The sequence below is a fragment of the Convolutriloba macropyga genome, chromosome 4, assembly GCF_964194025.1.
Source record: "Convolutriloba macropyga chromosome 4, txConMacr16.3, whole genome shotgun sequence".
NCBI classification, from domain to species: domain Eukaryota; kingdom Metazoa; phylum Xenacoelomorpha; order Acoela; family Convolutidae; genus Convolutriloba; species Convolutriloba macropyga.
In genome coordinates this window covers 28074373-28088960 of record NC_134471.1, presented here as the reverse complement: position 1 = coordinate 28088960, position 14588 = coordinate 28074373, and the positions used below count along the sequence as shown (strand labels likewise).

General features: G+C 37.5%; 1 protein-coding gene across 1 annotated transcript; it reads right to left on the bottom strand.

The window, feature by feature from the left end:
- Window positions 1-3168: 3168 nt before the first annotated feature.
- LOC142338361 (uncharacterized) lies at window positions 3169-14083 on the bottom strand. Its single transcript, XM_075388075.1, has 3 exons — window positions 13712-14083; window positions 7188-7328; window positions 3169-3470 (listed from the first exon to the last, which is right to left on the bottom strand). Exons 1-3 carry the CDS (start codon window positions 13958-13960, stop codon window positions 3234-3236), a joined length of 627 nt encoding a protein of 208 aa, XP_075244190.1. The 5' UTR covers window positions 13961-14083; the 3' UTR covers window positions 3169-3233.
- Window positions 14084-14588: the final 505 nt, after the last annotated feature.

The following is a 14588-nucleotide window of genomic DNA, read 5'->3' as shown; positions in this document are numbered from 1 at the left end:
ACGAAGCAATTAGATTCTAATTAATTTTGATAAAATTTTAATTTGTGAACTCAGATAATAAAATTGCAAAAACAGGTTGTTGACTTATATCACAATTTGTTTGCTTAACCAATGCTGACTAATTTCATCACGAAGTGCATAAAAAACCAGTCTTTTTTATTGTCTTGGAAACTTTGAAATTTTCCTCAAACCAAAATCTTAATTATTAAAAAAAAGATCCAATGGCGCCGCGCCTATTTCTTTGCCTAAATTTGTTGCCTCAAACGACGGAAATTCTAAAATGACGCAACAATCAAAGAAAAAATATTATAGAAAAATTGGAGAACTTGGATTGAAACAGCTGGTTTCAGAAAAACAAGAAGTGGCCCTGGCATTTAAAATAATCCCTTTTCTATCACGTAAGTAACAAGGCGGCTCGTTAATGTGCGTTCGCACATGATGTTCCGACCCGAGCTCATCTACATTTTTGACTTAATTGTCAACCAAATGAAGAGATAACAAAAATAGATGTTTGAATTTAAAAAAAATGCTACATTTCAAGTTAATTAAACACGCCAAATTCTGCCTCGATGAAATAGCAATCATAGGTTTCATTCATGTGACATCAATAACTCATCACAATAAGTCGTATGGCAAAGAAAAATACATCAAAACCACGAAATTTTTGAGAAAACCCATAGTATCAAAGTCAAAAAATTCTACAGCTTTCAACGGAAGGCTTTTAATACGATAAATTATTCCTAGATGATGTGACGACTAGGATGTTTGTCATTCAAAATTTATCAATAAGACATTACAACAAGTCATTGACTATGAAAACAACAACAAAAACAAGCAAAATCCAAAAGTTCGGTAGAAAATTGAGAGAAGAAAGTGTCGAAGCTATTTAAACCATAAGCTTTTTTCTCTGAAAACTTTTCAACGATCCATTGAACGTCTTCACTGAGCCAATGGGAGCTATCAATATTAGGATAATGTAATACGATTTCAAAAGGAACCAAAATTACTAAAAAAAATCCAAAAATTTTAAAAATTATGAAAACTCGTGCACCGAAGTCAAAAAACCAATAGTTAGAAGACAAAACCGCTAACAAGATAAATTGTTGCTGATGTAAAAAAAGCGGATACGACATTACCGAGACTGACTTACAATCCGCGAAAATAAGCTTAAGATTGATTTATGTTCAAAAAAAAATAAAAAAATATTATTAAAGTGTTAACAGCCATTAAGGTCAAAAGCTTTCATAGGAATTCTTTGAAAACGCTCAGCTATGCCACGTTGTAAATACAAGGATGTTTATGATGCCTAGGTAATCAATAAGTCATCACAATATGTCTTATGACTATGGACAAAAAACAACAAATACAGGCAAAAACCAAAATTTCTTTAGAAAAATGGGAGAAGAAAGTGTAGCCATTTAAACCATATTTTTTTCGCAGAAAGTTTTATCTATGATCCTTTGGACGTCTTCACTAAAGGAAGATGTAGCCATCAAAATTAGGATGACGTGATAAGATTTCAAAATGAACCAATGAAACGAAATGTCCAAAAAACTTTTTTAAAAATTTGAAATCTTGTGGCATTGAAGACGTATAACCAATAGTTATTTGATAAAGCCGCTAATGAGATTAACTTATATTGCAGTGGTATGAAGGAGTTTAATCTTATTTTTACTGAGACGAACTTACAGTTCACAAAAATAGTTTTATGATTTACTAATTTTAAAAAAACTTTCGAAAATTTATTTTCAAAGTCTTAACAGCCATTAGCTGTCCACACACAGCACTAGATAGGTTCACTTAATGCTCATTAGCAAATCTATTGCACCTTTAGTCAACAAATTTATGCCATAGGCTTATAAAACTATAGTAAAACCTCAAAAAATAAATCAAAATTTCATTTGAAATTACGAAATTTGAGATACGAGTCCAAAAAATTCATGAGCGATCCCTTCGAAACAAATTTTTTGTTCATTGGGCTTCATTTGATCGTAAAAGAGGTTTGTCATTAACGGAACTTTGATATTAAAAGTGTCTAGTAGTCTCTAGGTGACTTGAAAAAACAAAAAAATTGCTAAATTTTCTAAAAAAAAGAGCTCCCAAACCTAATTCGAATTTTTTTTATATATTAAACTTCCCTCTAAGACTAGAACTAATCTTTATTATCTCCTTTCGTCTATTAAAAACCTAAAATTGATTTACTTTTGGCGTAAAATCTAGTTTTGAATTAAATTTTTCGTAGAAAAAACGTTAATTCGAACGAAAATTACGGTAAAAGTGAACAAAAGGGAACCAAATATCACATGAAACTTTAAACCTCGATAACTCCTCGAAAAAAACGAAATTCAAAAAAATCTTTTTAATTTCGAATTCTACGCTGGACGAGCTTTTTAATGATACCACGCACATTTCTCTACGATGAATATATCGGTCGGCCAAAATTCACGGAACAAAAAAAACCATTTGAGTATATAGTTCCTCCCCCCCACAAGTGGGGTCGGAACAATTAGATATCACGCTAGAAAATATTATCAAGAAACTACACAAACAACTCTCTCAATAGTTGTTCTGATAGCGGATACGCATTTTGCATTGACTTTGGCAACAAATGAGATAGCCAAAATCTTTTTTAGATATATATTGTTAATTGAGTTTCTTTTACTATTACATCATCAATTTGTAATTTGTATCTTCTCATAGCTGATGACAGATAATAATTAATTAGAATTAAGTTATGTACTGCAAATTAAACAAATTTTTGCACATAGTATGTCTTTACAACATATTGAACAGTTCCTTATACGCTCAGAAATTGATTTAAGAAAAAATAAAGCCTAATTGTCAGAAGATTAAAAAGAACTTGATTACCAATTGAAAATTTATGATTGAACGAACTATAGCGCTTACGAGTGAATAAAAGTGTGCTTAATTGAATCGGGGAACTGTTTTCTTGTCCCCTCATTGGAATATGATCACAAGTAATCGCATAGATTTAAAGTTCAACAACTTCACATACTAAAAGTTCTGCCTGAATATGTCTTCCTGAAAAACCTGAAAATTTTCTACGAAGAACTTTTTATATGTTTTTCTGCTTTTAATTAAAAAATTAATCAGTCAAAAAAGCTGGTGTTTGGCACTACGAATCATTAGCAAAATGATAACGCGCACTATTTTTTGTCAAACCTGTATGTGAAACCAAATATTTAACGAGGGGAAAAGAAACGGCTTCGTTTTCAAAAGCAGTTAGTTGACTTTGGCCCTTTCCTGACAGCAATGCAGGCTACAATGGACACACTGATGGCTAGAGTGAGAGATGCCCATGTGAACCAGGTGGCTGAGCCTATACTGCGTGGGAGGTAGCTGTCGTCTGAGGATGTGAACAACACTGTCATCATTATGACAAGGATTAACACTAACACTACTTGTGAGACTGCCAAGGCTGCGCACACTTCAGATGGACAGCGTCTGTTCTGCAATAAACATTGTTACATTATTTATTTGATCATTAGTTAAGTTGGGTTAGAATTTATGATTTGCGGCTTCCTCGTCCTATGACCTGACATGATCAGATCTCAGATACATAACTAGTCATAATTTCTACTGGGGATCAGCGTTCGGGCAGACCGGCCTGTAGTTAGGTGTCTTTCTCGTTTTATCCTCTTATCCCCACATTTTACGCTCTTCCATGAGCGCCCAGAATGGGAGGTCGACCATATAAAAATTTCCATAAATCAGCCCAATGTGGTTTTTGCATAACCAATATTCGTCGACCGCGGTTGTTCCGTGGATCAACACACGCTCTTTTCAAGGACAATATCGGTCAGCAAAGATTTTTTATAATACTAGAAGGACTTCATCAACGCAAAAAAGATGAACGAGCTTCGCAGACCTAAGCCGCGCAGCATTGCAAAAATGCAATCTATCAAATAAGTTATAAACTTTGTCCAATTTAGGAGGCCATGAGATCAGAATTTTGTGTCCACCCATACCAGACAGAGTAACCTTTTGCTCGTTCTTAGTTGTTTTCTGAACAATTTTTGTTGCATATGGAAAATAAATGGATCAAAGGAACTACGATACGGGCAAAAATGAATGTTTGATAATGATCAAAGGCATTTTTCACGAGTCGATCCACGACTCTTTTATTCCATGACTTGGTCGACAACAGTTTTTCCACAAGTCAATCCACGGTCTTTTCACAATCAAATAATCAAATAATTCTTTTCTCAAGCCGACGCGCGGTTTTGTTGATTGCTAGAAGGTAAAAGTCTATCCGTGTGATGTTTAGCCAAAATAATTAGTACCATATTTTAGTTCGGGTGTCGCGGGGTTAAACGCTTTTCTCAAAGAGAGGCAGTTTATGGTCAATCTTGGCAATGATCCGTCGACCTCGACAGTATTGGTCGTCCTTTTGTCAACTTAGGCAATCATTGGGCAACTCACGGTCACCTCTCATTTTTTTTAGTTCTGCTCATTATGTGATCTACCTTGAAAATTAGGTTTGACCTGCAGTCCTCTCATAATCAATATCGACCAACCAGTGTTTTCTAGTATTTATTCTGGACTAATGGTGAAATTTTCTTCTTAAACCTATTTTTCAACTAGGCAACAGTAAATTTTTTGCTGACCTTTTTGGCGAATTTTCTTTTCTGTCTGTAATTTTTACCTGCTACCCAGTTTGAGGTACTACCCAAATACAATCACACGCATGCCATTTTCAAACGTAAATCTGCTGATCGTGCGTATGAAGGAAATAATTTGGGCAAATCACGGGGCGCATAAAATCTGGACGAGCGTTTGAATCATGTCTGATCAAGGGCATTTTGACGCAGAAAAAATTTTTATCAGTGGTCTAATCAGCCCGGGACAACCTGACCACCGATGAACTCAAAAACACTTAAGCACTCATAATCTGATTTAAACGCGCAAAAACCTTATCAGACGAAATGGCACGAAATCTTGATAAAGGGTGGTTTCATGCTCACACAAGTTTGATTAAGATTTGTTTCGAGTGCAGTTTAAGCTGAACACAGCCAAATGACGTCACCTGAATTACTCTCTGACAGTTGGGTTACGTTTTTTCATTTTTCATTGGAAGGCCTAGATTGATACTTTAGAATCACATGGCTACTACTAAAGTTAAAATTTTGCGCCCTTTTTACTTAATTTTTATTGGTAAACTGACACCAGTTCAGTTAAAGTGAATGAGAACATCAAATGTCATTTTTGTTGGAAACTCCAAATGACAGCGGCTTATATTACACAGAAAGTCATGAAACTAAACCAATTTTAAGAGATGCACTCAAAAAAATTTCACTCAATGAAAAAGATCAAACGAAAAATTGCTACAGGTTTCTTTTGGAAGCAATTCATGAAAATTTTTTGTAACAGTAAATTTTAGTTCTTTGTCTAAGAACCCAACTTAAGGTAAGATTTTTTCAACAGACTGTATTCTATATTTCTATCACAAATTACGTCTATCAGTACAACACAATTAATCAGTCATCCATCGCCACAATAGAAAGCGCCAACCTTTGGTTGCGAAAGGTCCATATTTTACAGAAAGTAATTGCCATGATTGTTCCATAAAAATTTTCAGTTTGTTGATAAAGAAATCTCAAGTGCACCTAGCTCTATTCAGAGATAATTTCGAACGCATGACAGTCTAGACAATCGCATGTAAAAAGCCTTCACCGAGGTCTCCTGAAATTCTAAACAATGTTCTGAAATTGGTGCGATCAGATGTCATTTTTGTCGGAAACGGCTGACCAGAGGCGACTCTCAAAGCTATTCTGTCTGAGGTCACTTTGTTATGAAAGCTCAGCCTGGCTATCTTTGCCGCCTATATTGCTCAGACTATGGTTGACGTTAAGATATGGTAAAGTGCTAGCTCATTATCAAACTGAAAGTATCACGTAAGTAGTAAACTGGAAACATTATTTTGTTTGGGCTCCCCAGTCTATTGCCCGCAGATTTTTACCAACCCGCGTACAATTTATGAGTTATTACAGCACGGTAGTATTTTACACTCTACAAATTTCTCGTGTGACGAAAAACCACAAAATTTTTCCTGTGAAAAATGCGTCTCGTGTGATTTCACACAAGAAATTTTTCCTCGTATGATAAAAAAACATAATCTTTTTTGTGATTGAGCGTATAATCTAATTAGCAATTTTTAATGGATTTTTTGCGCTAGCTCTTCTTCTAGTTGTTTTTTTATTGAAAAGTCATAAAATGAAAACAAAAGTAATTTTTTAGGAACGCTTTTGAAGGTTTAATTGTTGAAACCCAGACCAAATCATCCTAGATTAGACTTGATCAATATTCTGACCTTTGTTTTTTGTTAATTAGGCATTGACGATAGACACCACTTTTTTCATTGGGAAGTTTATGCCATGGCCGACATTCAATCACAAAAAGAATCAATTGAAAGGGGCTTTATAATTTTGTGTTCGAAGTATATGTAGCGCACTCAAGAGCTACAGGCTCAAAATGCTTTTTCAACATTACAATCTCTATGAGTCTTCTCCTCGTTCCAATCTGTTTTAGAGCCTTAGACTGTTCTGCCAATGACAATTTTTTGCTATATTGAGCTTTTTTCAGCGATTAGAACAAAATATATCACTTTAAAACCAAAAAAGTGGAATAAAGTGGGCCACCTAAATTAATGTCCTATAAAACTTGTTTTAACCCTTATTTTCAGTGGCTTAGGGCCGCGATTCGTAAATAAAGTTTCTGTTTGAGCAATTTGAGAGGTTCTTTGCTTAAAAAAGATTTGAGAGCAGGAGAAAGAGTATCTAACAAACTCAATTGAGACAAACATCTAAATTGGAAAACAACAGAAGGAAACTATTTTCATGAAACAACCTCTTATTCAGGCAATAAATGATTCGTAGAACGTGCTCCGCTAAAGAGCGCAAATTCTAATATTTTTTATCGCATTTCGTTTAACCATATAAACAAACTAAATTACACCAAATTAACGCAAACCTTAGCGTTAATTTAATCTGAACAGCTTACATCTGACATCTTGGCTATGGGTTGCATGAATTGTTGATGATATAAAGAGACGTCAAAACCGAAACCTTAACCTTGCGGTATGAACGCTTACTTTTGTTATTACGTTTACGCTCACTTAATAAGCAATCTTTTGTTGTTTCATGTACAGAAGTGCCCAACTGACTGACCTTAAAAATGTTGTAGAAACAGAGGATGAGGACAGTTGTGGCCAATAGGAGTGAACAGATGAGGAATGCTTGTACACATTGCATTGCAGCCCATGACTCATTCAGACCTTCTTCCGCCTCCACAAAGTCCTTGTCCACACTCTACAGCAACTACAACTTATTCATGTCGAATGCGGGAACGTCACAAACTGATTTAGCAACTGTTGTTTGTTAATAGAGGTAAAAATTTTTTCACTGCTATTAACCGCAATTCATACAAAAAATTCAGCACTAAATTGTTATCAATTCTTTTTGTCAAAATCGGCACAATTAACGCTGAATGTTTCGTTGCAATTTTTTTCGCGTTTTGCAACGCATTTCACTGCAAATTTTACAAAAATCAGTCGTTGTGAGACAAGTTTATATTGTAGAGTATGAAAAAGTGAGATATCCTAAGCTTAATTTTATATCAAGGCAACTTTCATCAAAAACCGAACATACTCATAAGAAATAGTGTCTATAGTAACTTCAGTCCACTGCCAATTTTTCATAAAGGAAGAATATTATGGAGTTGCAACATCGCCAACGTTAAAAACATTAAAATCAATTCATAAACCTTCATAAACAATTCATCAATCTACAATGACACGATTGGAGTCATGCGGTGAAATAATGTAAGAATTGTGATACGAGGCGCCGAATCCATGTTTCTGCTTTCAATAACTCTCAAAGCCTCGATACAGTGTTTTAATAAGCAGTTAACAACTTGGCACGTAGAAGAAAACAAGGAGTAAACAACGGCGGACAAAATTTTGGAAAAAACCTCCTTTGAAGTCTGGCATGCATTTAAACATATTGGTCAGCTGCATAAAAAAATCGGGATCTATTAATTTTCAACCACATATTTTTGGGCATGAAACTCATATGGCCTCAATTGGTGTCCACCTCAAAACGATTACGCGTTAAGACCTCAAATTAAACAATAAAAATTTTTGCGACCGCCGAACTGTTAGAATTGTGAGTCAAATTAAAGCTTTAAACTTAGTTTAAAAAATTGGAAATCTTAAGCGTACCAGGCAGGATCTAATTGATTCAAGTCAAATCGGATACAAATGAATCTTCACGGAATTGTGCTGTGAATCAATACGCGTTTCAAATTGATGATTCCAGATAGCTTTTAGTAGATGGAAAATTTTCTCAGACTGTATTAATTGATTACGATAGCTCCGACATGTGAATGAATTCTTAGAAAAGTGCAAATGCATTCTATTTAAGATATCCTTTAAAATTGATTTCCAGGAAGTTTGCAGAAACAAGCCATTTTGGGCAACCCTGGTGACCTCGACTATGAAGCTTGGTGCTAGAATTGGTTTTGTATCTGGACTTTTTCGCACTGACAATGAGTATATCTGAACCTGATTTATGCGTCCCTTTTAATCCAAAATTATAATATACTGTAAACTATCTTTTTGTTTTTTTTTTCTCAATTTGAAAAATTAATTTCCTTAATTATTTCAAAAAAATTTTTTCCGCAAGCAAAGAGTCTAAAAACCAACAGTTTATGGGCCTAGCAGTTTTCAAGTTTAAAGAAATAATTTCTAACACACAACTAATTTGATTTTGGCAGTCAAAAACCTTTTTTCCTTTTTTTTCACAATTGTTTGGCTTGCCCGCATTACAATGCATCTTTAGACAGTGAGAGCGTTGATGCAGACGAAGGGGCTCTACAAGGCACTACTGGGGACAGAGGAGCAAACCAATAAACCTGCACAATTGGTCCATGGGGCAAGCAATGAGAGGAAGAACCACAAGGCGCCGAAGAACGCATATGAGATAAAAATATCAGCAATCAAGGAAAACGAAGCAATCTGTGATGCCATCTGGCACAAACACTAGATAAAAAAGCCCTCAAGGTGACAAGACATGATTGTGTTGGAGATGAAAGCAATGCAGATGGAACAAAGTCTTGGAAATTTTGCAGGAGAGATTTCAGAGTATGGAGACACGAACAATGGTGATTTTTGTGGCACAACTTGTTCAACAGCAATTGGAGAGTCTGAGAAAATGGACAGCTTCTTCATCAGAGGACAGGAACTGCTCAGAAAGTTTCAACATCGAAGCAAGAGACCCAGTCTCAGAGGCCCTCTTCAACGCCTTGCTTCGCATTGGTCTGCCAATGAAGCAGGAAAGTTTTGTTATACAGGAACGTTTCATCCTGACTACAAATTTTACAGATTTGAGAAAAACGTTGCCGAAATTCTTGAGAACATAGCACACAGAAACAAAAGACAAAGTGGTTCAGTGGCATTGGCTATGAAGCCTGACATATTGAAGAAATGCAGAAAAAAACTGATTTTTTTGTGGAACCCCTGAACATTTTGCCAAAGACTGTTGGAGGAACGAGACAACGCAATGCAGCAAGCCCGCGGAGAATGCTCACCTAGACAGGGCATGCAGGCGGCAAAGAGTTTCAGGTAAACTTGAGTCCAACACGCGATGAGAAAACGCGCGTGCTAGTGGATAGTGATTGTGCAGATCACATAGTGACAATTATTGATGCGTTCCTGGACTTTGTTCCCATTCAATCAGTTATCAAAAATCCCAACGGAGAGGCTTCCAGACTGGTGAGGAGATGCTGTGCGGAGATCAGCATTCCCTCGAATACAGAATTCCAATTCAAACCGAATAAAGATTTTTGTGTTTGTCTGACTATACTTCAAACTTCCTGCCAGTCTAAAGATGCACGAAAAGAGGACGTAGCTTGACTTTCGGAAAAGGAAACAGCAGCATAGAAATCCTGAAAGATATTCGGGTGAAACTAGTTCAAGGGAATAATTTGTTTCAATTACATTGCTGCGCTCCAGAGTTCAAGCTCATTCTAACAGCGTGATATCTGACAATGCAAGCAAGTGACACGGACGATTTAGTCATTTAAATTAAGTGGACTTGACAAAGAAATTGGTCGAGCATTTTTTTGTTCAGCTCTCTTGTTCGACTGTTACTTTGCCCTCTTCTCTTTTAATACTGAGGCCTCGAAATCACTGTAGACTTCCTGTGTCTTCCATGTGGAATGTTCTCCTGGGTGCCTGTTTGATATCGGAGATCATTTTCATGCTTCTTGATACTACTAAGATGCCAACAAACCGGAATTTCACCACCTCCTTGTACCCGTTACTAGCAGCTCGTTTCAAACCATTGAATGATTTATTCATTTGTTAACTTTTCTCCATCCAATTTTTGTTTCACAAAGGCCTTCGGTTGTTCCAGATACACTTTTCCCCAGTTGGTGGGCGCAAGAAGGTTATCAATACATCAGACTGGTGCATCACTTTATTCTGCTTGGTTGATTGATAGTCAAAGTAGAATCCTGAAAGTCTCTGGTTTACAGGTGGGTGCAAAGATCTCAAAAAGTCCACTTCTTCAACTTGTTTGAAGTCTTCCGCCAAATGGCGCGCTTTGTGGTTGTCAACATGAGCACTGGGTCCCGGTTTAGGCTTTTGGGGTCCTTTGCTTGGAATGAAGCTACCGTTTATTAGTGTCTACACAAGGTTTCAATTCTCGTTGTCTTGAAATTGATCGAAATCGTCTTTTATTTCCTGATGCCACCCGTCCCAATCATTAACTTGCCGGGCTAGTAAACTGTATTGGTTCCAAGCAGTCAAGCTCGGTCATCACAAGATGGTTTCTGACTTCTCTGAAAAATTGCGGACCGTTACTTGCACGTACACTTCGTCTGGGCTCTGCTCTGTCCGCTTCCTCCAGTGTATGTTCAAGTGCTGCTTCCTAATAGTCCAACGCATCAGGTCTCAGTGTTGTTCTTGGGTTTTATTGCAGTGCAAATGCCCTGTCTTTCTTTGTTGCCATCGTTTTGGTGAATATGATTTGGTAGACACGTCTACAGCTGCTGTTACCCTTCATCTAGGAGGTCAGGAGTCTCTGTGTTGTTAGGGATTAAGCCCACTTCAGACTCTTTGATAATCACATCTCAAACTGTGACCACCTTGGGTTAGTTGGCTATTGACATGGGGTATCTCTTGTCCACTCTCAGTGTAACCCACAAACATTCACTCTATTGCCTCGGATCAAGTTTACTGTTTACTCTGTCGCTCTTTCTCGTGAAGACCATGCAAACAAATGTTTATAGTTTACTAATGAGAAGGATAGGTTTTACACCTGACGTCAGCTTTGCTGGCAACTGTCTCTTCTGTGTGTCAAAATCAAATTTCTGATTCTCGCTGCTTGGAGAACTGCTGCTCCCCGCATCATCTGGGGAAATCCTGAGTAATTGAGTAAACATGTTGTCATCTCCAGTGATCTCCTGTTGCCTTTCTCACCTCTCAGGAAACCCATTTTTAGCGTCTCTGGTATGGTCTTCTGGCGTAGAGTTGCTGAGTCTATACAGTACCTCTTTAACTGCTGCGAGAAAAACTCCTTTGCAACGTCTTGTCTCAGCTTCTTGGGCATCCCCACACTGAGAACAATTGTCTTCAGGCTGGCCAGTGCTTCACTTTTTTGTTTGAAGCAAGTCCACGACACAAACTTCTGGTACGAACACAGTGCCAGAACCGTGACAGTGACTCTACTCAGAATGGTCCCTCACGTCTGTGAACACGCTTTCCACTTTCTCTTTTGCTTGGGTTACTGCCACTCTTGGTTCTGGAGTCTTTGTGGTCATGCCCAATGCGCTCTCATTGCACACATCATCGGTTTCCCTCAGTATCTGTTGTGTATTTCTGGCCTCTTCCGCTAGGTTTAAATGGCCCAATTAGTCAATTTCATCCTTAATTTTTTTCATCTGGCCATTTAATGAAGTCGAAAAAATAAGCGGTATTTTTTCTCAAAATGAATTCTTTCATATTCGAAAGGTATGTCTGATCATTGATTAAAAAACTAAGCAACAAGACACCCGAACCCGAAATGCTCACCACTTGAAAAATTGAATCATTTCCGTTTGTGCCCCCCCCCGTACGTTTTGCTCCCCCATTTACAGATACGTGTGTCTTTACATGATATATCCTTATGTGAAAATATGGCACGTGCGTCTGGGGGGTGCAGATAATATGCACCCTCTAAGCTGGGGGGCACAAACCGAAAAGATCCGAAAAATTATGTCTGGCTAATGAAAATGTCCTCCACCGATAGCTGATTTAAAAAGATTTTAGCTCGACGTATGACAAGAAGGAATCTGGGGTTAAAATGATTTTGTCTCGACAGATAATACAATAAAAGATTTCCCAGGTTGAGGTCACGTTCGAAATCGCCTCTGATCAGACCGTCCCAGACAAGTGGGACCACTGATCAGACCGTCCCAGAACGAAGTGACCTCTGATCAGACGAGAATGCGCTCGAAGATCATTGTGCGCTCGAAGTGCACTCGAAGCCGCCTCTGATCAGGCGAGCTCCAGACCGAAGTGACCCCTGATCAGACAAGTTCCAGACCATTGTCCAGACGAGTTCCAGACCATTGTCCAGACTAAAGTGCGTTCGAAATAGTCTGATCAGAGATTGACTTTAAACATGAACAAATCTCTCAATATCGTTATAATATATTCATTTCATCTATCATTTTATCAATCTTATATTCAACTAACAAAAAACCAATCCTGAAAGTATTGTTAATGAAAGTAAATCGAAAAAAAATGATCAAAAAAAATTACTGAGTATGCCAATTTTTTATGCTTTTAACTGAAAAAAATGAACTTAGACAGCTCTGCATAAAAACGTCTTGATCTACTTTGATTCAAATTCTTTTCTTGGGGGGACCGGCAGTTGTTATCAGCTGGACCCCTTGGTTCTGATCAAACCCATCAGATTTTCAGATGAAGTTGCGATTAGAATGCTGTTTTATTGTTGTCTCTTACCCGAGACAACAAAAGTCAGTAAGAAAACAAAAAAAAACTTGAAAAAAATGTCTCTCGAATTGGTCTCTGGTCAGACTAGTGTGCGCTCGAAACGGCCTCCGATCAGACTTGTGTGCGCTTGAAACTGCCTCTGATCAGACCCTCCCAGACCAAAGTGACCTCTGATCAGACCGTCCCAGAACAAAGTGGCCTCTGATCAGGCAAGTTCCAGACCATTGTGCAGACAAAAGTGCGCTCGAAGCCTTTTCCAGACCATGTAATTCGAGCGCACCGGGAACATGTGTGCGCTCAAAACTCGTCTGATCAGGGGTCACTTCGGTCTGGTCACTTCGACCTGGGTTCAGCTAAACATATGCAAAGAATTTTGTTTGGCTAATTTTGATTATGAAAAGCATTTAGCTATTAAAGAATTAAACAAAATAAATAGTTAAAACTCCTTCTGTGTTTCATGAAAGTGAGACCCATTATCGAAGCAATCATAGGAGTTGCAGCTCTTCAAGAGAAAGTCACGTGTAATCACGTTTTACAGGAGGCTTAGTTGGTGAATAGGAAAATGCAAAATAAACAGATTGAGACTTTCTTAAGAAAATATATACATGCAATATATACAAAGTAAAGAACGGCACGTGCGCCTGGGGATGCTCCTTTTCTTCAGTAATCCGCAAAACCCAACAGTTTACTTACTTTGCAGTCATCAGTATAGGGTTTCAAACAGTAGTACCACACACCCCCTCGCATGTAATGCTCGTCACCTCCTCTTCTCATCCGAGTTGGATTTTTGGACTTAGCTCCAGTAACAATATCAAAGTTATCCTTACTCAAAGAAGCTTCCCAGCCGTAGTTGAAATTGGAAAATATTAAAAACCCAACAACTCCAAATTGAAACACGACGTTGATAATAAAGAGACATCGTCGACCGCCCTCTGAAACCATAACTTGAGATTGCGCTCTTAAGAGGCAACCATTTCAAGTGACATCCACTGGTTATTCTACAGGGTAAGTTCAATATTGGGCTCCATTTTTTGCACTAATATAACACGTTTGTCTCCATTATAATTTGATGAAATAAAAAATGCACGTGCCAAATTTGTTTGTTATAATTCAAAATTGTTCGGGAAAATCCTTTTTCTATCAAAAATGAGAGAGAAAACAATCAGAAATCAGTTGGCTTAAAAAGTACTGATGTTAACCTTCAAACTTTGCGTACTATTAGATAACCCGGGCTTTGGAAATTGGATTGATAATGATTATTACCACACGTTTGTTATCGCCACCGAGAAGTTATCAAACTCTGAGGCGAAGCCGAGGTGTTATGATAACTTCGAGGGCGATAACAACCGTGTGGTAATTTTTTTAATCAACAGCTGTTGCGATCATTTCAAAATTGAACGCAGTTTTATTGGTTTTTCATTTCTATTTTTTGTGGACAATTACATTTTCAAAGGTAAGTGATATTTTTTCGGATCTCTTCTTCGTTTTGTCCTCATTCGCCCCCCCCCCCCCCACACACACACACTTACACACAGACACACACACACGCACTCACACACACACGCACGCG

What these genes read in the sequence shown, in the direction of transcription:
- LOC142338361 (XM_075388075.1), bottom strand. Translation starts at nt 13,960, where the DNA reads ATGGTTTCAGAGGGCGGTCGACGATGTCTCTTTATTATCAACGTCGTG. An exon ending in CCTATACTGATGACTGCAAA is followed by an intron (nt 7,329 to 13,711) that starts GTAAGTAAACTG and finishes TAGTTGCTGTAG; the next exon opens with AGTGTGGACAAGGACTTTGT. An exon ending in GTTTCTACAACATTTTTAAG is followed by an intron (nt 3,471 to 7,187) that starts GTCAGTCAGTTG and finishes TGTTTATTGCAG; the next exon opens with AACAGACGCTGTCCATCTGA.